Genomic DNA, 23,568 nt, shown 5'->3' on the forward strand with positions numbered 1-23,568 from the left:
AGTTACTTTTTTTATATGACCCCTTTAAATTTGTTGAAATTAATTAAATGATCACTTTAAAGTATATGATATGATAAAATATGATATTACGGTACAATTACAATAAAATAAATAAATAACGGTTCAGTTTACAGAACCTTACAGTTAAAACATCTTGCTCTATTTTCTGTAGTTTCTGTTTCTTGCTCCAACCAAAGTGATTTTAATCCACCTGATTTCTTCCCAACTCATAAATACAAACTTCCCAGGAGGACTTGAACACACCATTAGATAACTGTAGTACCCTGGACTGAGTGTTATTCACAAACAGTAGCTTAGCATGAACACTTGCATTGACCAAATACCTTTTTTATTCGTTAAACACTGAAGCAAAGAGTTATATTGACTTGCAGTTAGCTAACAGCAGGTTACTGGGACATATTCATGCAAAGCAGTTTCACATTATGTTCAATAAACATTTAACCAACGAATTCAGCCTTCTGGCCAAAACATTCAGAATGTATCCTCTTTAGTTCCTCTTATGGTAATTTAATGCCATGACAGAGCAGTTAAATGTTGATTCTGTTGTAGCTTGCATTTTTGATGTCATCAGGCTGGCAAGATGACTAGCCGCTAGCTAGCAAAGTGAAATTTGCTAGCAATCACCTCACCTGAGGCAGTCTTCATAGCTTGAGACTGTGTGAAGTTTGTCCTGACTACCCTTTGTTTGACTGAAATCAAAGTAAAGGACACTAAGGATGTAATAGATGGGGCTGTTTCACACATTTGTGTTTTGCAGCCATTTTGTTTCAACTGGCAGACCATCATTTAAGAGGTGGCACTCACAAAAATGTAATCTCAGGTCAATATGATTGAATGAAAATGAACATCCATTGACAGTTCAGATTTCTGCATGCTAACATTTGTGTTGATGCATTAATTTTGGAAATACTAACAAAAAATGAAACTTTTGCGATTAGTGCATTACTTCTGTGCTTGATGCTTACCTTTCTGCTCTTTATCATTAAATTCATCAAGGAATTTACTGATTCGGTCTGACGGAATTGCAAAAGAGATCCCTGCAGTGACTTTTAGTGTGTTTATTCCGATCACCTCACCATCCTAACATGACAGAATATTATGAAAAAGCTAGTACTATTAAATGTATATAACCAGTGTCTAACTAGATGTACATTTGCATTATTACTCACCAGATTAACAAGTGGACCTCCTGAGTTTCCATACTTCCCATTGTTGATGAATAAAAAGGGAAAGACAGAATCAAATTCAGCCAAAACGTTTTTTTTTTAAACAATCAGTGTAGCCTGCAAACAGCATTCTCTTTTGTCTTACATTGATGGTAGCATCAGTCTGGATGTAATCCATGTCAGAGTCATGGATGCCGAGCTCTTTTCCATCTCTCTGTGTTGTGCTGACGATACCTGTTGTGACTGTGTTCTGAAGCGCAAATGGACTGCCAATGGCAACCACAAACTCACCAGGCCTCAGGTCAGCAGACTGACCCAGTGATAACACTGGTAACTTTTTCTGCAGGTGAAATAACACAAACAATTCATGCAAATAAAATCAACTGAAATATGACTCAGTCAATCTGTGCACCACTGATTGATTTTTTTTCTTCATTAACACTTCCTACAGGTTGTAGTTTACGCTAATAGGTGGCAACAAGTCTTTGTGAGTCTTGAAACCATTTGTTCAAAAGAATCATTAAAAAACACTCAACAAAACAAGTAACTGGCTATATTTGGAATAACGTTTATATATTTATGGCTTATCTGTAGATTTTTATATGGCATAAATAGTAGAGTAGTATGGTAGTGTGCTTTTCCCAATTAAGCCACTGTTTTTATGAGTGAGTCATTGAATAAATTGAATTATTCCATAAATAGTACAATACTCAATGTTTTTAACAATTTTTTGTTTTGAGGTTATATATAGCCTAATATATATATATATATATATATATATATATATATATATATATATATATATATTACATTTATACGGAAGTTCGGAAGTTTTTTGATAAACTTGACACACAACATTAAGATTACATTAAATTAATTTTCGCTGTTATTAAAGCATGTATTTGTGAAGAAGAGCATGTTTTAATCCATAAATAGAGAATAATTATTAAAGAAACATGTTCAGGGTATTAACGAGAAAATAAGTCGTTATAACGAGAAAACAAGAAGGAAAAAAAAAAATTATGCATGGCCGCTTAGAACTTCCGTACATTTATTTCTTTATTATTATATTATAATATTAATGTTCCTGTGGCAGCGTTAGCAGCTCTACCGGTTAAATGAATAATACAATTTTATAAAAAATATTTTTTAATAATAAAAGCGTCTGCTAAATGCATAAATTATTATTATTATTAAATTATATATATATTAGGATATAGCCTAGTAGGCTATTATAATAGCATTATATAGTGGTTCAACGCATTATATTGGGGGGTTTTTTCGGATAAGCAAGAAAAAAAATATTTATAGCACAGAGAATGACAATGCCGTGAAGGGTTTTAGATATAGGCTAGGCTAATTTTATGTGTATGTATAGGCAACTCGGTATTTCCGTGCTGTCTGAAACACGTCTCTATGCTTTTGCGCAGTTTGATTGTCTGTGAGAACAGCGCGTGAGTAACGAATTGAGCTCTCTTTCGTTTCTTCTTCTTGTGGTTTAAAATTGCTTGTACGTGTAAATTGGCAAATTAATCTGTGAATCACGTGCGTGCCGAACGGTAGGGTCTCACCCGTACGTATTACGGATCAACTGCGATCCGTTTAACTCCTAATACAGTGCCGTGAAAAGGTTTTTGCCCCCTTCCTGTTTTTTTTATTTTTTGCATATTTGTCTCACTTAAAAGATTCAGATCATCAAACCAATTTTAATATTACGCAAAGATAATGCAAGTAAATACAAAATGCAGTTTTTAAATGATAATTTCATTTATTAAGGGAAAAAAGCTGTCCAAACCTACCTGGCCCTACGTGAAAAATTATTTGCCCCTCCTCTTAAATAATGAAAGAACTGTGATTAACCACATTATTTTAGAAAGCTGAGTTAAATTTCACTAGCCACACCCAGACCTGATTACTGCCTGGGGACCTCTGCTCTATATAGTATGAATGTGTGTAATACGAATGTAATCTGGATGTACTACATTCGCCATGTTGTCATTGTTACATGACCTACCAGCATCAGTTGTGTAGCTTCACTGCCATTCACAAATTCTCTCCTGTGTCCATCATATGCACATTTTAGAATCACACCGGAAATAGTAGGTCATCCGGGTACTTTTTGCATACTCTTTTATGAGTACTGTGAAATCGGACACACTTCCTTTGACACATACTGTTTTTCGCCTGCTATATAGTATGGAAGTGTGCAATTTTGAATGCAGCCCTTGTTTTTTAGATTCCTGGTTTTCTTGTGTTTTTGTTTCATTCTAATAAACTGCTTGCATTGGATCCTACACCTCAATGCCACTCAAAGTCAAATAATGAAATCAGTCCAGTTTGTTCAGGTAGTGCTTGTCACATTGGTGAACCACCAATGTGACAAGCACTACCTGAACAAACTGGACTGATTTCATTATTTGCAAAAACACATGGGCAGTCTGTCCAGAAGATCAGAATTGGGTGCAGTGTGGAAAAAGTCTAAGGCTGCAGAGCAAAAGATGGGGAAATTACATGAGCTGCTATAAACAGAAACAAAATATTTGCAAGCAATCCAGACTCTCTGACGTGGGAACATTCCTCAACTTTTGTTTCGAAAGCAGTCCCTACTCTGAATATTTTTTTCTTTGATACCCTAAATCAAAAATGGGCTATGGAAATATTGCACTAGACCAAATGTGCATCTCCATAATCAGATCCATATGAATCAGGAAACAAAATAGCTCTTACAACACAACACCTCTTGAATTCCCACACACAAATGTAGGTCAACATGTGCAGCAGGCTACCATTAACAAGTCCAAGTGTGTCTAGACGAGGCGGATTGTGTGATATAAACCATCTGCCTCTGGACTCATAAACATGGGTGTTAAGAGTCAAAGGTGTAGCCAGTTTTGGATGATGTATGCTGAGGTTTTATACTCTGGAAGTTTTTGAAAGATAAACTCTGGACTATTGACTAATAGGCTTTGTGTCAGAAAACACTGTAAAGAAAAATATGGTGACAGCAAGAAAGGTTGAAAATTAAAATTTTTCAGCCTCAAGGCCTTGTTCCACATTTACAGTACAATAAAAATAAAAAAAGAGACCTGGGAAACTTGTCTACTTGTTTAAATTGTCCTGTTATTTTTAACAGTCTTAAACAGATAAAGTCATTAATGCTTGTGAAATGATTCTCACCTTTGGGTTAATTTTGATAGTTGCAATGTCAGATTTCTTGTCTATGTCTCTGATGGAGGCCTCGTATGTCTGGCCATCGTGTAGCTGCACTCGTAGATTTTGACGGCCCGTTACTGGTGCACTGCTAGCAACCACATGAGCATTGGTCACGATCAGACCGGACTGTGTCATTATGAATCCAGAACCGCTTGACAAAGGTACATGACGGCCAAACAGTGGATGGCTGGACACAAACATTGAAAACAGTGGTTTTTACATGACTAGGTGAACATTTATTTTCTAGTAGTACTTGAAAATAAAAAATTATGCCAAAGCAACTGTTGGCCATCAGTGAGGTGAAATGAGTAGATTGCCTCATTATTAGATTATTTAAAAACACCTTTTCTTGTGAGTCTTCAATCAGGTGCCAAAATGACATATATATTTGTCTCTAAAAATAGTTATCGCCAATATAAACATTGCCAAATCAATATCATGAAGACCAGAATTGTATTTACTTGAGGAAGAGCTCGACATGTACCACAGCCGGGGCAATCTTCTCCACCACATCAGCGATAAAGTTAAACTTGTATCTTGGGCTGTTCAGATGTGCAGGACCTATACTAGCAGGAAGAACCATTCACGTCAATGACATTACATGATATGCCAGATATGAAGACTATACTGGGATGTATTGGCAATACTTTACTGTTTTTGGTAAAAAAGCCTATACATGTGTAAATGTGCACTAAATTCATATTTCAGCAAATCTGTCTAAATTGTTTTTAATCTTTTAGAAAGAAATCATTCTAATATGCTGAGTTGCTGCTCAATATTATTATTTTGAAAACAACTGTTGATACAGTAGACAATTTAGGTTAAAAGAAAGAAAGAAAGAAAGAAAGAAATAATTTTATTCAGCAATGGTGCATTCAATTAAAATGTGACTAAAGATGTATTAAGGTTTCAACATTGATAATAAGAACCATTATTAGTAATTAGTAAGCAGCAAATTAGCGTATTAGAATGATTTTTTGAAGGATCATGTGACACTGATGACTGGCATGGGCGCCGCTATGGTTTCTGGGCCCCCTGAACACCTGAAGACAGGTGTAAGGATGCTGAAAATTCAGTTTTGCCATCACAGGAATTAATTACATTTTAAAATATTTTCAAATTGAAAACAATTCTTATAAAGTTATAATAAGTTATATTTCACAATATTACTGTATTCACAATATCACTTTTTACTGTATTTATGGTCAAATAAATGCAATCTTAATTTAATTATTCCAAACGTTTGACCAGTAGTGTAACTATCAGAGGCCTCCACAGTACTGCTCAGAAATAATTGTTCTATTAGGTTCGTGTTACTCCCATAGAGCATATAACAAAGAACAGATCATCCATTGTAATAATTTTGATCTCTGCTCATCTGTGGCTAGGTGTGTCACATTTATTACTTCCCTCACATTCTGTGGGCTGGATGCAGATGGCATTCTGCCTAGATTGTTTCCTCTTTCCCAAAGCTTTGGGTAGAATATATAAACAGTGTTGCATATTTTGTTTTGCACTTCAGTACAAAAGGACTAAAAGCTGCATTTAGATGGTGTCTGTATTCTCTGACTCTGAGTGAAACCACAGTTGGCACGGGAATAGTAAGAGGAACTAAGAGTCCACATCTCACTAAACATCCAAGGTCACACTGATGTTTCTGCCTTGTGCAAATCTTAGCACTTTAAGCAGGGTTAAAGTAATTGTCTCCTGCTGAAAAAACAAGGTTGTTATTGTGTATAGAAAGTTCAATATAGAATGATAAAAAGCAATTGGAGACAGTGTGAAATTCCATGAAGTCTCAATCAGACAAAATCAGACATCACACAGGAAGTCAAAACTATAGTGGATATATAACAACTGTCCTACAGCTGACTGCCTCAGAACTATTGTGACTGCATGCTTCATTCGGATTGGCTACTACTTTTAATTATTAGTCCAGATCCACCTTGCAGTAAACTCTGATAGCACCTATAATTAAATGTAATATACAGCATATTTATTCCATTTATGTTACCTATAAGGTGATATATAATTTTCACATACATACATTCTCTGGGCAGATGAAGACATACGTTTATAACAAATATAAAATCCCCATAGTAAAATGTGTGTGTAGCCTATACATCATGATTTGATTAGCAACCATAGATGTCAACAACAAATATTTTGTTTATATATACAACCTTATTAAAATAACACACATACAAAAAAATATGTATGTTTATATGTTTTTATAATCAATGTTTTAAATACATGTCTAACTTTTATATTTATTTTTATAATATCTACTCGTATTAACGAGTTTTAGGATAGATATACACACGACATACATGTCTAAAAAAGTATTACACACATAAAATAAGTAGTTGAAGTGATCAGTGACTGACCTGAGCTTGATGGTGCACATGGACCCTTCTGCGTTTGGGTTATTACGGGGAGCCCTCGCTGTTGCGCTTTACGCGCGGCAGCCTTCATCTTGCACACATTCCCGTAGGTCTTTCCGTCGCTGCCACACACTCTGTGAGTTGTCTTACACTGGCAAACACCTTTGGAAAGTCGCTTACCGGCTGGAAATTTACATTCTAGTCCGTCGCCACACGGAGCATCATCCTTCCGACCGCACGACGCGCCCTCGCCCAGGCTGCACACAAGACAGCAGTTGCAGTGGTCGGGCACATACCCGCTCGGGCAGCTCGGACTCGGACATTTACTCACATCACACTTGGATGGACATTTCGTCTTCGGCTCGGCCACGGCGAGGTCGTGCGCAAAGAGCACTGCTGCTGCAAACAGAATTGCCTGCATTCCGTCTGTTTCCGAGTTGAGAAATACAGTTCAGGTGTCTAGTTTGTTCATTGAGCTACGACTTCAATTCTCTGTGAGATTTTTCCACAGAGAGCAGCACGCTGATGTAGGCTAATAACGTGTGTGCGTTTGATATGAAAATCCCTAATGCTCTTCCTTGTGCTATGTCATTAAAATACTGTCTCCCTGATTCTCGCACTCAGACATGCACTCGTTCCCTCCACTCCACTGCTTTTGATGGCTAATTACACTCACACACAGTGCGAGGTATGAGAGAGAGCAGATTGCAGAACACCAATCAACAGTCACTGCTCCACTGTCCAGTACAAATCGAGCACGCCAGGTCAGAACATTATAAGCAGAACTAAAATTAGAGTGGATGTAAAATGCTTTGCAACAGCCAATAGTATCCTATGCGACAATGTTGGTTGGGGTGTCTGCACAATATAGGACAATAATACTCTTAAACGCTGCTGCGGTTAATGTCCTTTAAAGCAATATACGTATGTAAATACGTTTGTTTTGGCGTGAGTGTAAAGTGATATCTATAGCCTAGTGCAGGGGTTGGACTATAACACTCGTTATTATAGGAGTTAATATCATTTCTAGGCTACAGTGGGGGAAAAAACATTGTGATTACCTTATTTTTATATTTCGCCTACGTTGTCTCTACTCTCTAGCTTGTGTCAGTGTAGTAGGCTATAAGTTGTGTTCAGCAGTGTAGTGCTTGGTGAAATGGGTTTATTGTTAGACTTCCGAAAAGGGCAAAATTAGTGTTCGAGGGTCCCTTGCAGGGGTTGGACTATAACACTCGTTATTATAGGAGTTAATATCATTTCTAGGCTACAGTGGGGGGAAAAACATTGTGATTACCTTATTTTTATATTTCGCCTACGTTGTCTCTACTCTCTAGCTTGTGTCAGTGTAGTAGGCTATAAGTTGTGTTCAGCAGTGAAGTGCTTGGTGAAATGGGTTTATTGTTAGACTTCCGAAAAGGGCAAAATTAGTGTTCGAGGGTCCCTATTATTCACTTTTGTTTCTCGCCCTCTGCCATGCTTTGTCTACACTACACAGTCATAATCATAAAAACTGTTGCTCTTAAAGGGATAGTTCGCCCAAAAAAAGAAAAATTATTTAGGCTACTCACCGTCAAGCCAGGTGTTTATGACTTTCTTTTTTCAGACAAATACAGTCAGACTTACATTTTAAAATGTCCTGGCTCTCCCAAGCTTTATAATGGCGGTGAATTGTGGTTGAGATTTTGAAGCAATATAAAGTGCATCCATCCATCATAAAAAGTACTCCACACAGCTCCGGGGGTTAATGAAGGCCTTCTGAAGTGATGCGATGCGTTTGTGAAAGGAACATATCCATATTTAAAACGCTTGTTCACGAGAGAGTGGTGTTCCAGCGGATGATGTAGGAAATAGCCTAGGTGTAGCATAAGCTCCAGTGAGAATATACTAGTCTCGCGAGAACCAAGTTTTGTTTACAGCAAAGGAAAACCAGTCTCCTCTTGGCTTATATCGAAACCGTCCGACATTTTTCTTTACAAATCCTCGTTTTGTACTTCTAATTCGTGATCGGTGTTTCCGGGTTTGTCACTTCTCACCGGAGTTTACGCTACGCCTACCTCCTACGTCATCTCTCGTGAACGCCAGTATGACAGTTAGGGGAAGCTAGAGATTATGGTTTATAACATTTTAAATGTGGATGTTTTTCTTACATAAACGCATCGATTCACTTCAGAAGGTCTTTATTAACCCCCGGAGCCATGTGGAGTACTATTTATGATAGATGGGTGCACTTTATTTTGCTTCAAAATCTTGACCACCATTCACTAATTCTTGGAAGAGCCAGGACATTTTTTAATGTAACTCAGATTGTATTCATCTGAAAGAAGAAAGTCATATACATCTAGGATGGCTTGAGGGTGAGTAAATCAGAGGGTAATTAAAATTTTTGGGTGAACTATCCCTTTCAGAGTAATAGCGTTTATGATTATGACTGTGTAGTCAAAGCATGGCAAAATTTCATCAGTGAAGAAGAACAGTGGGCGACAACCTAAAGTGAATGAAAGGGCCCCTTAAACACTACTAAGGATTGTGTACTCACAGACGCCAGTGCCAAAATACAGCAAAGATGGTATTATAATTATAAAACCTGGACAGTTGGAGCACCAAGATGAACTTCAACATCTCCCCTGGCCAGACAAATCATCAGACCTAAATATTTTCAAAACCTGATAAATATTTTCATTACCTGTGTGAAAATGTTATGAAATGTTTTGCATGTTTTTTTTTTCCAAATGTAACAATACACACTATTATATGTTATATATTATAGACTATTGTAGTGTAACCTATATGTTGTAATATTGTTGCTGATCTACTAAATCAACCATTTATAATATCAAACAAGGCAGCAAAAATCAAGGGTAAAATAGCCTACAAAGGGACACAAAAAGGAGAAAATACCCCATCCAGAGGCGAACATTAGCACTACAAATGATTTGGTACTGACAACACTAGATTTCAATTACATTTTGTTTTTCAACTGCTTACACACAAAATCTTTACTTGTCACACAATTTCTGAAACCTGACACTCAAACACCAGACCCACACACCAAATCTGCAAAAACCATACACTAATTCTCGGCCTTTGGCCTTTGAGTTTTCAATTTCATAAAACACTTTTTGCAAAACACAACACATAATTCTCTATATAACACACAAAAACCTTTCCTTTTTCAAACACAACCAATCAAAATGCCACACTAATTCATCAGTGCCTCACACTAACTCCTTCACTTGTGCAAACACACATTGCTTTACTTAACACCAAGCAATCATGGCTTTATAATGGGCCTATAAATACACATCTACACAACTACACGTGTATTCACAACCACAAGTGCTTACAGTAAAAAAAAAAGTTTGGTTTTCAATCTTGCTTTTGTGCTTACCATGAATTTTTCAACATCTCTCTGCCAATTACTTTCAATCTTGAACAGAAATGTAGGAGCTCATGAAAGAAGAGCTTTAGGTTTTGAACTGTGTGTACATGAGACCCTGGACCACAATAAGGGTCAATTTTTCGAAATTGAGATTTATACATCATCTGAAAGCTGAATAAATAAGCTTTTTATTGATGTATGGTTTGTTAGGATAGGACAATATTTGGCCGATATACAACCATTTGAAAATCTGAAATCTGGAAAAAAAAATCAAAATATTGAGAAAATCGCCTTTAAAGTTGTCCAAATGAAGTTCTTATCAATGCATATTACTAATCAAAAATTAAGTTTTAATATATTCACAGCAGTAAATTACAAAATTTCTTCATGTAAAATGATCTTTTCTTAATATCCTTATGATTTTTAGGATTAAAGAAAAATCAATAATTTTGACCCATACAATGTATTTTTGGCTATTGCTACAAATATACCCCAGCGACTTAAGACTGGTTTTGTGCTCCAGGGTCACATATGATATATCCAAAAATATATTATGGCAAGGTGTTTGTAACGTAAGACAAATGTTTGCTTTTGAGATGTGTTTGTGATATTTTGAATGCAGTACTTCATTTAGCAAGAGATGTGAGGCATTTTGCATTTTGTGTGTGCAATTTTTGGATTTGTGTGTAAAGTTTTGAAAAAAAGAGGCACATTTTTGAAAATGTAAGCAGTTGAAAAAAAAACTGTAAATACCTTGTAAAAAAAAGGAGTATATTAATTTGTGCTGAGATGAAACAGCTCTACAAAAAACACAACATAATGGACATTATTATTCTTGCATAATAAACAAGGATGCCTATTTTTTTTGCTTCATATAACCAACCTAACTGTAGTTAATGTCCAGCTTAGCGTTTCTTTTTAGGCCCATATGTATATAGTAGCTAATTTGTATTTTGATGGACAGAAGTCAGGTATGCGACTGGAGGCTCCTGAGAAGCACAATTGTTAAGTTCTGTTATGGAGAATCCAAAGTTTTATTTTATTTAAATATGTTATTTATATATTAATATATATATATATATATATATGTTATTAGTTTAAGTATTTGCTATTGACTGTTCGCGGAGTTTTGCGCTTCGTGTGTGTGTGTGTGTGTGTGTGTGCGTGTGTGTGAGAGAGAGAGCGAGAGAGACCAACTTCATCACTGTGTCTGTCACGCGACTCTGTTCCCCTCTCGGGCTCTGTCTTTACGTTTATTTTGAAAGATGAAGCGATTATGGTAAGGGGCGTTACATTTCCGACGAGTGCTTGCGGTGTTCGGCCAATCACAATGCACTGGGTCAGCTGGCCAATCAGAGCAGACTGCGCTTTGTCGGAAGGAGGGACTTTGTAGAAAACTAAGCGTTTGAGAGAGGCGGGGCATAGAGGACCTACAATAATGTACAGTATTTAAAGCATGAACATTAAAGCATGTCAACATATTCTCTTACACCAAATACACCAAATAATGATCTTTAACAAAAAAGCATCATATGATCCCTTTAAATATTTAAATGTTGTTGTTTTTTTAAATATAATTTTTTTAATATATTTTCAATAATATATAAAAAATTGTCAAAAATATATTGGTAGAAAACATATTTACACAAATATATTTTGAAACATATTTTAGCAAATGTACTTTTTTATGGGAAGCTTCAGTGAGATAATTGACTCATTGGAAGTTATCTTAAATGATGACTGAAAGAAAAGTAGAAAGATGAACAAAGAATCAATTTAAATCTCATGTTTATTTAATTGCACAAATACTAAGTTAAACAGTCAAAAGATTTAGTGATCAGATTAAATATTAAACAATGAAAAATGTTCTTACACTGAAAGGCTGCTAGATAAGCATACTCACAAACCCACATGATAAAACAGAAACTGCACTAAGAACGCTAAGATAATATAAATATATATTAGATTTATATTATTATTATATTATATATATAGACATTTCTTGTTGGATGACGGACCATCACCTTCAACTCAACCTGACTAAGAGAGAACTGCTTGTGGTTTCAACAAACCCATCACTTTATCAAAATTTCACCATCCAGTTAGGCTCATCAATCATAACTCCTTCAAAAACAGCTCGAAACCTTGGAGTTGTGATTGATGATAAGCTGAATTTCTCAGACCACATTGCTAAAACTGCCCGGTCCTGCAGATTTGCTTTTTAGGTCCTTTCTTTCAGAACATGCAACACAACTCCTTGTTCAGGCTCTTGTTCTGTCCAGGTTGGACTATTGCAATGCTCTCTTGGCAAGTCTTCCAGCCAGTTCTATCAAACCTCTACAATTAATCCAAAATGAGCCGAAAAGAACGCATGTCACACCTCTGTTCATCAATTTGCACTGGCTACCAGTAGCCGCTCGCATTAAATTCAAGGCATTAATGTTTGCCTACAAAACCACCACTGGCTCTGCACCCATTTACCTAAATTCATTACTTCAGAGTTATGTGCCCTCTAGAAGCTTGCATTCTGCAAGTGAACGGCATATTATTGTGCCATCTAAAAGAGGCACTAAATCACTTTCACAGACTTTTTCATTAACTGTTCGCTCCTGGTGGAATGCCCTGCCCAACTCAATCCGAGCAGCTGAGTCCTTAACCATCTTCAAGAAAAGACTAAAAACACATCTCTTCCACCTTTATTTGACCCTCTAACTCTAACACTTTCTATTCTATTTAAATTCTACTTTATCTATATTTATCTTTTTTTATTAAAAAAAACAGCAAAAAACAAAAACTCTAGCTTTCTATTTTTTCTACTTGCTTTTCTTTGTGTGTGTGTGTATAATATCTATCTATATATATATATATATATATATATATATATATATACAGATATCACACACACACACACAGAAAAACAAGTAGATAGAATAGAAAAATTTTTTTTCTCATTTTGTCTCTCATAGTTGAGGTATACCTATGATGAAAATTACAGGCCTCTCTCATCTTTTTAAGTGGGAGAACTTGCACAATTGGTGGCTGACTAAATACTTTTTTGCCCCACTGTATATACACCTTGCTATGTGTACTGCGTTAGGCTAACCGAGACTTGTCATTTGCACTAATATATTGTTGCTCTTTTGTTAGTTTTGACTGCTTTTATTGTCCTCATTTGTAAGTCGCTTTGGATAAAAGCATCTGCTAAATGAATAAATGTAAATATATATATATATATATATAAAAGAAAAAAATTTAAATTAGTTTGAAAGCATGCTCAGAATGACAGCGTGATTCTGGTCAGAACACAACTTGTTGCACAATGAGCAAAATGAATAGCTTATTCATGAATATATTTGTTCATGTCCAACCTAATCCACTAAATTTTGTACATTTCAATGACAGAAACATCTATTCTGTTGATTATTATCATCCTTGCTCCTTTTTTCAGTCGAGTTGGATGTGCTGCCTGTCAAGTGCTAGTTTGTAGGCTCTGAATGTAAGCCTCTGTTTTTATACTTGCCAAATGATTTAAAAATGACTAACGCTGATAATTGAAGAGAATATTAAATATTTGCAAACATAAATTGGATGTTTTTACACAAATATTGGTGTCACTCTGGCATCTACAGATGAAAAAGAAAGTGTGGTAAGCTGAGGAAACGAAACATTTTCTGGCACATCTCTTTTCCAATGCACTGCATTATTGGAAGCCTCAAAAAGAAGAGGGAAAAATGGCAGATGTTTCTTTTTTGTCAGTATCAAGCAGATAGTCAGCTGCACTTGAACCATGATTGGTTGCTGAGAGTTTGGCTCCATTAACAAGATGTTTACTGGAACAACCTGAATTATGATCATATCTTAAATCTTTACTGCATCTACATTTTGCTCCTCTTCATACCTCGCCTTCCTTTCTGCTTCCCAATCATTCAATAATTTGAGTAGAAAGTTGTAAAGAGAAAAAGAACAAAGAACCAAAAAAAAAAAAAAAGAACAGAGACACTTTTATTAATTTACTGAATCATACAAACACTTTGCTACCTGTAAATACAATATATTTTAATTGTTTTATATGGATGTTAGTCACTATAGCCTAAACCCAGTGCAAAGAGCAGCAAGTACAAGCGAAGATTCAGCGGTCAGGAAAACCCCAAAGAAACTCTCAAATCTCACTGTCTTGCAATTTGTTTCATTATAAGGCATTTATTCATACAGATTATGTTGTGTTAAGTAACCTAGACCTTGTCTACCAAACCAAGATGGCCAGAGGACTATAAAAATCCAAATGGCAATTACCATTTAAACCAGCATTCATACTATCACACATAGAGACCAAAGTACCTACTGTTATTTTCTATGCCTCTTTTAGTGGATATACTAAAATAACTCTCGAGTTCATCCATCCATTAGCAGATGCAGGCCCATTTCTTCTTGCTCTCTTGTGCGGTTATGACTCTTGCTGGGATATTGAAGCTCTCAGATCTGCAGTGTAATACACATTCGTTCACACTCTCCCTTCTCTGGCTCTTCAACCTCTGTGCCAATGTCACAAAGATGCTGTCCACCGGGTCCCCTTTGGGACCTTTGGCTGAAGTAAGATAAAAAGACATTCCGTGGACTTCAGCCAAGTGACGAGCCTGGACGATTAACACCGAAGCAGTCGTCGAAGTGACCAGATCGGCCTTGTTGCAAACGAGGGCACGGGGTATATCCAGACCAAGAGAGTGCTGACGGCACTCGTCCATCCACAAGGGAAGATTGCAGAAACTAGTGGGGTTAGTGACATCAAAGACAAAGACAATTCCGTGCACATTGCGATAGTAGTGCTGCACCATGCTTTTACGAAAACGCTCCTGACCTGCCGTGTCCCAGAGCTGTATCTGAGGTGAGACAGAAAAGGAAGAGATTCATATTTTTGTATACTGGGAATTTGACTTATGACCTTGCCATTGCTAGTGACATGCTTTACCATTTGATCTATAGAATCATTGAAAACTGAAATTAAATCTCCATAGGGTTAATCTGACCTAAGGGCAGTGCTGGGTAGGTTATTTACAAATTATAGTCCGTTACTGATTCCAAATTATCTGACAAAAATTGTAGTTAGTAACGTAATCTATTACATTACACATTTTAGGTAATATAATCAGACTCCTTTTTGATCACTTGCGACCTAACTTGTTAATCACATTGCTTTAAATAGGATAAAACTGTATCATATTGATATAAAAATGCAAAGAGAATGAAAATATTCATTGTTAAATTAAGAAAATGAAGCATTAAACATTACGTCAAGGTTTCATAAAATGAGGTTCACGCAGGAACGGCAAGGGGTTTGTGAGTTTAAATGAAAACCTAATAGTTAAATCATGAAAAATGTAGAATTAAAATAAATCTCTTTAAAATAAAAATAAAATACTTTGTTTACCTGCATGTCATGTGGCCATTAACCAATGTCAGAGAACCGTGAACATGCAAATGTGTTATTCATGTATGACCTTAAAAAAAATTGGGAATCCCTGCATTACATGCAAATAAGAAATAATGTACATGTTTGCATTTTAATGTGTTTGAAAGACAAAAGCCTTCCAAGGACAAAGACTTTTGTGAATAATATGTAATCAATAAAAAAGTAAGTGTACTCTGATTACGAGTATTTTAAAATGTAATATAATCTAATTACAAGTACTTATTAAAACCTACTTTAAAAAAAAATCTAATTATGTAATCCAGTTTACACTGGGCTATAATAATGAAAATGTTTATATACACAAATACGGCAAAGCAAAAGCAAATCTGATTAATTCATATCACAAGAGGAACATGCGAATAAATATGACAGTAAGATGTTCACAGAAGACAGACCCATAAACCACAATGCTGCATTGACTTTGCAGAAGTAGAAAATGCCAATGTACTGCTGAAGTCTAGACAACATCTTAAAATTAACATGACATTTAAATCACAAACTTAATTTGTTCTTAGGCAAATGTACTCAAACGTAATGTAATATGGTTATCTTTAAGGCAGTTGCTGTTTAATGTTTGTGCATAGGACTATTTTTCTTAAAAGTGAAGTCCAATTCCTCATTTTGAAGCTCAGAAAAGATCACAACAAAACGGTGAAATCCCACGATTTGCTCTTGTTCCTCTATGGGATTCACACGCAATAAATCTATCTACCACCTAAAAATTCAAGAAGTAAACATTTACGTCGGTTATTGAATTGACATCAGAGCCGGTAAATCCAAATTCTTCAGTTTAACTAGAGTAACTAGAGCAATGTATCTTTCGAACAAGTCCAACTCATTCATTTAAACGATGAGTAAACCGATATTAAGAGGATTTGTGTAACGCTACATATGATTCAGTTTATGGGGTGAAAAGTTCATTTAACCGTTACAAATAAACCGTTCTGATAACGATTGACTTGATTAAAAACAGAAAAATTACACACAGAACACCTCTCCAGCCAAGTGATGTTGAGATTTTACGGCACGACGTAAAAAACGCTGAATCGTCTTTTTCCTTTTAAACGCCGTTCGAAAGATCCGATTCGTGTTGAATGAAATCGCGTTTTTGGAACGATTTTATTGCACCGCATAAATTATCTTTATGCATCCTAGCAACATTTTGTAATTGGCTCACAATATATACGTGTTTCATAAAAAACCAAGATACCGTTAAACTCAGAAGTCTTACTTTGATTTTCTCGCCTTCGATCTCGAGAAGTTTCTCACGAAAATCCACCCCGATTGTAGCCTCCGTTCTGCTGGGAAACTGTCCGGTGCAGAAGCGGTGAGTCAGACAGGTCTTACCGACACCGGCATCTCCAATCACAATAATCTTACAGGTACGACGGCAGCGCACCGGGTTACCGGTCGATGAACCGGAGCTCTCTATGGACGAATCCATCTACAGTTCCAGTGGCGAAACAAACATGTGAAATGGATGTTAAAAGGAGGCTAAAAGTTCAGAGCACTCCTCACATGCCCATGGTTAGATTAGAAGAACTTCCCCTTTAAATAAGAGAAACTTGGACTCGTTTTCAAAGCCCACCTTCATAAGACGTCAAAGCAGGTAACTGATGTAAACTTAAGCTTCTCCCTCTCTCTTTTACAATATAATAAAAAAACACAAGTATTCATTGCATGCATGAATTCATGCATGCAATTATGCATACAATAAAAGGGGGGTAAGAACCGTTTTTAAAAGGGAAGTCTGACATCCAGCTTGGACAGAAACCAAAACAGCCCAGTTATTTCATATCCCTCTCAGTAGCTAGAACGGTTTCTAGTGTAACTGAGGCAAAGTATGCTTATCTATGTTATCTTCTATGTTTTGAAGACTCTACCAATGTCAATGTGAAGGAACAGTGATGTGCATGGACAGAGCACTCCTCACATGCCCATGGTTAGATTAGAAGAACTTCCCCTTTAAATAAGAGAAACTTGGACTCGTTTTCAAAGCCCACCTTCATAAGACGTCAAAGCAGGTAACTGATGTAAACTTAAGCTTCTCCCTCTCTCTTTTACAATATAATAAAAAAACACAAGTATTCATTGCATGCATGCAATTATGCATACAATAAAAGGGGGGTAAGAACCGTTTTTAAAAGGGAAGTCTGACATCCAGCTTGGACAGAAACCAAAACAGCCCAGTTATTTCATATCCCTCTCAGTAGCTAGAACGGTTTCTAGTGTAACTGAGGCAAAGTATGCTTATCTATGTTATCTTCTATGTTTTGAAGACTCTACCAATGTCAATGTGAAGGAACAGTGATGTGCATGGACTGGTGCCATGTGTGTGCTCTCACGATTTTTTTATTACAAAAAATCTATCATACAACAAACTCTTCTTTGAACACTGTAACCCATTTGGATCAAACAGAGTGACAGAATGAAGTAAGATGAAGGAGAAAGGGGGAAAAGGGTTTTCTTCTGTCAATTTCACAGGCTCTTGATCACAGTTTACTGTCCGTTTGTTGGATACAGCCTCTTCTTCAAGATATGCAATAAGGAACCTCTACACATGCCGCTTCCCATTATGACATCACTTCCTGTCCATGTCCAGTCTCCCCCCTAAAGTACATCCAACGGTTCAGCTGCCTTTTCACACCAACTCAAACCAGATCTTTTGCACAAGCCACATAACCTTTTTAAGCTTTTATTTTTCATATAAATTACTCTTTAAAACAGGGGAAAGATGGGTTTGAGTGCGCTTCTCTAGCTTGGTTTGTTGACTATGGGATTTGCTTTCACCATTGCACAAAGTTTGCATTCAAACATACTGTATTCAAAAGGGGATGCATGTTTGACTAGTTTTCAGTTAGAGAGTAGTCATCAGCAAGGTTAAAAAAGTAAAATGGGCAATTTATCCCCCCCCCCAACACTCCACCTCTTCTTCTTCCTCCACTCCAAAACACAGTCATTGTCTGTCAGTCCTAACTGCAATTTCTGGGGGCGTAGAAGATCGCAGGAAGTTCCTCACAGAATCGCATTAGTCAACTGCAACCATCTCGGGTGTTTGACAGTGGCGGTGCCACACCGCTTCCCATTCCACCTCCTCCCTCTTCAGATCTTCACATATCATTGGCCAGCTCCTCAGTTTCTGTGGAGACGTCTCCATTGACCGCAATCTTCATGTTTTCCTCATAGCCTGGAGGCATGAAGGCCAGCGTATAGGGGTAGATCTTAAGACACTCCGCTCGGTAGAACTCTGCGGTTTCCTTAGCCTCTCCGAGGCTGCCATCACGCAGGCTTTCCAAAACCTCTGTACAGATCTGCAAAAATGAAATAGTAATATAAGCATGTAATATACTAGGGTTTCCCAATTGGGGGTTTGCGAAGGACATCAGCTTTAAAAAAAACAAAAAAACAGAAAGCTGTGGTCAATTCAGTATTGTGAAGGAAATCACAGTTGTTTTACACTACTTACCCAAACATTTCCATTCTTATCACTTTTTATACATTAACCAGCTCGTAAAATCCTCTTAAAGGGGTCATATGATGTTGCTAAAAAGAACATTATTTTGTGTATTTGGTGTAATGAAATGTTTATGCGGTTTAAGGTTCAAAAAACAAATTATTTTCCACATAATGTACATTATTGTTTCTCCTCTATGCCCCGCCTTTCTGAAACGTGTTGATTCTTACAAAGCTCATCGGTCTGAAAAGCGAGGTGTGCTCTGATTGGCCAGCTATCCAGTGCGTTGTGATTGGCAGAATACCTCAAGCGTGTGACGGAAATGTTACGCCCTTACCATACTGTGATGCCCTGTCTAGCCGGAGCGACGAGACAAAAACATTAAAATCCTTTATAAACAAGGCATTTGTTGCATCCAGTGGGGACATAATTACGGATTATAATGACTTATACTGTCTTTTTACGCGTTGCATCGTGCCGCGTAAACATAAAACCATGTCTGCATTTGTGATCGGAGAAATTACAAACAACAAGTGCTACTCTACACTGCTCAAAACTCGCGTTTGAATCATCAGTGGCAAATCCTTTAAATATGAAAACGTAGTACAGTCTGTGAGTCAGAACAGCCGGCATTGTAGTCTACTCTACCAGGATCAGGAAACAGTCCTCCATAAAATGTGCTGCACACATCTGAATATTTGGGTTGAAGTGTTCTGGAACAGTGTTGTAAATAGACTTAACCACTGATTTCTAGTCGTGTCTTCTTTTGGAAGGCCAAACAAAGTAGTTTCTCTTTCACAACGAAACACAGCGTCTTCACAACATGGCGGCGGCGGTGCAGCAACAATACACATGTGAACATTTGGGTGGCGTTATGCAAATCCACATTGTGACGTAGACATGTGGGGGCGTGTTTAAACGAGCCATTTTGGTAGGGCGTGGACCAGTCTTAACTTTGATAAAGAATATCTCTTTGGGTTTGAGACTTTAGTCTTTGCAACTTTAGGGATCTTATCTATTCACGAACAGCTTCCAGCTCCAAAGAAAAAGGAAAACTTGAAATCGCATCATATGACCTTTTTAAGGTCATGTAGCCCATTATGTACCTGAATATTTCTGTTGTTCAGTGATTCATCAAGTGCTATAGCCAGTTCCACCGCTTTCTTCTGTGTTGAAGGGTCTAAGTAGAACATCATTTTGGCAGCTGTAAAGCAAGAAAAAAAGGTGAAATTGAACATGAAAAAGTAGCAGTTTGAAATTTGTGAGCACATAAAGTGTTGTGTATGTGCACCTGCTACTCGATGAGGGATGGAATTGAAGTACTTGGTGAGGAAGGCCTGGTTGAAGTTCTTTGCATTACTTTCCCCAAACAGCCTGGAGATTTCCTGCTTGAGAACCATGCTGACCGATTCTGCTAGGTCTTTACTTTCGGACACTGTTAGCCAATCAACAGGAACACATTACCAAACAAATTTGCAATTCAACCAACGCATGGAGGTGAACATGGTGTCAAAAGCAACAAATTAAGACATAATAGTGACTGATTGATAAAATGTAAAGAAAATACAACCAAACTAATAGCAAGAGGCACCCTGGGTTCACTCACCTCCTTTAAAGAAGCGCACTAGACACTGGTGAAGCCAAGGGTGGTCCGGGTCTATTGCATAAGCCCTTTTCACTGACTGCAGCATTAACAGGTACTTTTCTGTGAGGAAATTGAGGACAAGGAACACTGAAATTATGCAGCTATTCAAGTTGAGATGTAGCAACAGATAATTTGTTTCGTATTCTGATGTTCATCCAAGAGAAATGGATTATTAAAAAAAGAAAACTATTATTAGACTGTACAAATGGAGATGAGAATGGAGTTCAGAGATGTAAAGCATGTACCTTTCCTAAAGTAGATCTCAAAGGCCAGAAGGTGTGTGTCTATCTTATTCTTCACCAGGTTTTTCAAGGGTGTCAGAAACTTTACAGCTTCATCTAATGGGTTCTCCACCTTAAAAATGAAAGAGAAACAAAACATGTTTTGTCCAAGCACAAAGAACAGGCTTCGAGTTTCTTCGAATTTCCCCTTGGTATTCCTACTAAAGAGATGAACTGTGCTGAAAATCTTTCAGATGAAGAATTCCCCACTTTCACAAACATTCCTCTCAAAACAAACACACCCTGGCCAGTTTCTCTGGTATAAGTTCCTCTTTAGGTCCGCCGATCTCTTCGTCATCATCCTCTTTTTTCTTTTTCTGGTTCTTTAACTGTTTCTCTTTCTCCGCATTCTTTTTTTCTTCCTCCAGCTGTGCTTTCTTCTGTGCTCTCCGTTGCTTGTTCCTTAACTTCTTCAGTTCTTTGTCAGTCAGGTTCCCTGTTTGGAAAACCCAAGCAACATTGAGCACACTTCTTTTTAAAGTAAACATATACAGGCTTGCTTCAGTTTATGGAAGCCCGTTTCTGGCATGGAATCATCAAGGTAATTGCAACTTTTTCCCCCTCACACAATTTCTCACAATTTAATTTAAAATACTTTTTTCTCAGAACTGTGAGAAAACGGTCTGAGAAAAAACTAATTGCAAAATAAACACTTTGGAAAATAAACTCAAAATTGCTAAATACAAACTCAGAATTCTGACTTTGTTTCTTTGAATACTAAGTCTACATCTCATAATTCTAACTTTCCCCCCCCTCTGAATTCTGAGTTTAAATCTCGCAATTCAGTTTTGTCATTTCCACCACAGAACAAAAAATACTAAATTAATTGTGACTTTTTCGTCTCACTATTCAGACTTTTCCCTCCTCACTATTCTACAAGGATAAAAGTCAGATTTGTGAGATGAAAAAGTCACAGTTACCTTAATTTTTTAATCTGTAGCAGAATCTGGCTTCCATAGATTTATGGCATATTACCGGTATCAGCCTGTAGTTCCTTGCTGTCATCCGTTAGCGGGTTGTCATGCAGGTTGAGGTAGATTTGGATTGCGGTTTGTGCGGCTTTGAAGTAGAATGGGTGCATACGTAACACGTCCTCCAGTTTAAGCAGGTCCACATAGGAACGCAGCGTCATCTTCCGCATACAGTACGTATGGAAGTCAAACTGGTCATCTGTTATCTCTACAAAGTGCTGTTATGAACGAATGAGAGAGGGAAGTAATCAGATGAGGAGGTAAAATCAGCACACAAATACCATGATATAATGACAAAGCAAAAATGACTGACCCTTTCAATCTCATGGCATTTTTTCAGTGCTTCTCCATATTTCTTCATGGATTTATAGGCCAGAGCACATTCAGTCTGGAACCACATGCACTGCATCTCATTCAGATTCTCTACCGCAGACGCTCCCTCCTGAGAGAGAGAGAGAAACAGAGCAGTTACACACAAAACACCGGTGAGTAGATTATATATACACGAATGTACACACACATTTCCCTTACCCTTGTGAACTTGGCGCACATTTCCTCAGCCTCCTTGACCAGACCTGCTTTAAGCAGGTACTTGGCGCATTTAGAGTTAATAAAACGGTCTGCTGTGTCCAGGGCCTGAGCTTCGTCCATCCAACGAGCTGCTTCCCGGATGTTCCCAGCATGCTGAGTGAGGAAAATACAAACGGGACCCAATGGAGCCAGGATATGACAATCAAATGACTGAACCCACCTAATTATTCTGCATTTCTTTTAATTAGTCACACTGTTTGGTGAGACACAGTTGTTGCAATCATCGCTTCAATTAGCATACTGCGATTTGAATTAAAAGAATTTCCAAAATGGTAATTGTATGCAATGCGTTTTGGACATCACCTTGTATATCTTGGCTTTAATGAGGAAGAGCTCTATCAGAGTAGGTGTGCTCTCAATGGCAGCATTGATGTAGTCGAGAGCCATGGTGTGCTGGCCGATCTGATCAAAGTGCTGAGCCAGGAAATACTGCACCCAGAGTAACGTAGTGGGTGGCTCTTCCTTGCCATCATCTATATGTAAACATCAAAAGAACCAATCAGGTAATACTAATGCACTAACACATCAGGTGGCTCACCAAAGAGTCAAATTTTTCATCAGTTAATTTCTCCATAATTTCCAATTATAATGTTTGTTTAAAAAAAAAAAAAATTTATATATATATATCTGGGCTCGACAATAAGGACTGCCAGATGGCACGGGGTCAGCGTAAAAGACTTGGGACAGTTCACAGATTTGTCATTGGCCCGATCGGGCCACTGCTGCATTGTCACAAACGTTTAGTATTTGCACGTGTTTTTATGCCTTGCTAATTTAAAAATTATAAAAGCATTCAAGCAAGACGCGAAAGACGACTACATTAAAGGGGTCATATGATGCGATTTCAAGTTTTCCTTTCTCTTTGGAGTGTTACAAGCTGATTGTGCATAGATAAGATCCCTGAAGTTGCAAAGACTAAAGTCTCAAAACCAAAGAGATATTCTTTATCAAAGTTAAGACTCTGCCACCCCCCCCTAAAACGGCTCGTTCTAACAC

At 37.2% G+C, this 23,568-nt stretch overlaps 3 protein-coding genes across 4 annotated transcripts; all 3 read right to left on the reverse strand.

Annotated features, from left to right (window-relative positions):
- Positions 1-432: 432 nt before the first annotated feature.
- On the reverse strand, positions 433-7,466 carry LOC107556529 (serine protease HTRA3-like). The gene is made up of 7 exons (XM_016239669.1): positions 6,788-7,466; positions 4,862-4,961; positions 4,365-4,587; positions 1,333-1,527; positions 1,191-1,223; positions 987-1,101; positions 433-710 (listed from the first exon to the last, which is right to left on the reverse strand). Exons 1-7 carry the CDS (start codon positions 7,203-7,205, stop codon positions 613-615), a joined length of 1,182 nt encoding a protein of 393 aa, XP_016095155.1. The 5' UTR covers positions 7,206-7,466; the 3' UTR covers positions 433-612.
- Positions 7,467-14,166: 6,700 nt separating this feature from the next.
- Positions 14,167-17,207, reverse strand: rab33bb (RAB33B, member RAS oncogene family b). Of its 2 annotated transcripts, none has more exons than XM_016239652.1 (2): positions 16,862-17,207; positions 14,167-15,040 (listed from the first exon to the last, which is right to left on the reverse strand). In XM_016239652.1, exons 1-2 carry the CDS (start codon positions 17,072-17,074, stop codon positions 14,567-14,569), a joined length of 687 nt encoding a protein of 228 aa, XP_016095138.1. In that variant the 5' UTR covers positions 17,075-17,207; the 3' UTR covers positions 14,167-14,566. The 2 variants fall into 2 exon arrangements, with proteins under 2 accessions (XP_016095138.1, XP_016095139.1); XM_016239653.1 differs by lacking the exon at positions 16,862-17,207 and adding an exon at positions 15,589-15,625.
- A 735-nt stretch (positions 17,208-17,942) lies between these two features.
- On the reverse strand, positions 17,943-23,070 carry LOC107556532 (N-alpha-acetyltransferase 15, NatA auxiliary subunit-like). Its single transcript, XM_016239671.1, has 10 exons — positions 22,876-23,070; positions 22,513-22,665; positions 22,295-22,423; positions 21,986-22,199; positions 21,253-21,446; positions 20,975-21,083; positions 20,691-20,789; positions 20,376-20,519; positions 20,191-20,288; positions 17,943-18,941 (listed from the first exon to the last, which is right to left on the reverse strand). The coding sequence occupies exons 1-10, from the start codon at positions 22,957-22,959 to the stop codon at positions 18,741-18,743; spliced, it is 1,425 nt and encodes a 474-aa protein (XP_016095157.1). The 5' UTR covers positions 22,960-23,070; the 3' UTR covers positions 17,943-18,740.
- Between the last annotated feature and the right edge of the window lie 498 nt (positions 23,071-23,568).

The sequence above is a fragment of the Sinocyclocheilus grahami genome, unplaced genomic scaffold (genome assembly GCF_001515645.1).
Source record: "Sinocyclocheilus grahami isolate Dianchi unplaced genomic scaffold, SAMN03320097.WGS_v1.1 scaffold571.1, whole genome shotgun sequence".
NCBI lineage: Eukaryota > Metazoa > Chordata > Actinopteri > Cypriniformes > Cyprinidae > Sinocyclocheilus > Sinocyclocheilus grahami.

What these genes read in the sequence shown, in the direction of transcription:
- LOC107556529 (XM_016239669.1), bottom strand. Translation starts at nt 7,205, where the DNA reads ATGCAGGCAATTCTGTTTGCAGCAGCAGTGCTCTTTGCGCACGACCTC. An exon ending in CTATCAAAATTAACCCAAAG is followed by an intron (nt 1,528 to 4,364) that starts GTGAGAATCATT and finishes TTTCACCTGCAG; the next exon opens with AAAAAGTTACCAGTGTTATC. An exon ending in GAGGTCCACTTGTTAATCTG is followed by an intron (nt 1,102 to 1,190) that starts GTGAGTAATAAT and finishes CTGTCATGTTAG; the next exon opens with GATGGTGAGGTGATCGGAAT.
- LOC107556532 (XM_016239671.1), bottom strand. Translation starts at nt 22,959, where the DNA reads ATGGCTCTCGACTACATCAATGCTGCCATTGAGAGCACACCTACTCTG. An exon ending in TACCAGAGAAACTGGCCAGG is followed by an intron (nt 21,084 to 21,252) that starts GTGTGTTTGTTT and finishes TTCATTTTTAAG; the next exon opens with GTGGAGAACCCATTAGATGA. An exon ending in TGAACAACAGAAATATTCAG is followed by an intron (nt 18,942 to 20,190) that starts GTACATAATGGG and finishes TCATTTTTGCAG; the next exon opens with ATCTGTACAGAGGTTTTGGA.
- rab33bb (XM_016239652.1), bottom strand. Translation starts at nt 17,074, where the DNA reads ATGGATTCGTCCATAGAGAGCTCCGGTTCATCGACCGGTAACCCGGTG. An exon ending in TCGAAGGCGAGAAAATCAAA is followed by an intron (nt 15,041 to 16,861) that starts GTAAGACTTCTG and finishes GTCTCACCTCAG; the next exon opens with ATACAGCTCTGGGACACGGC.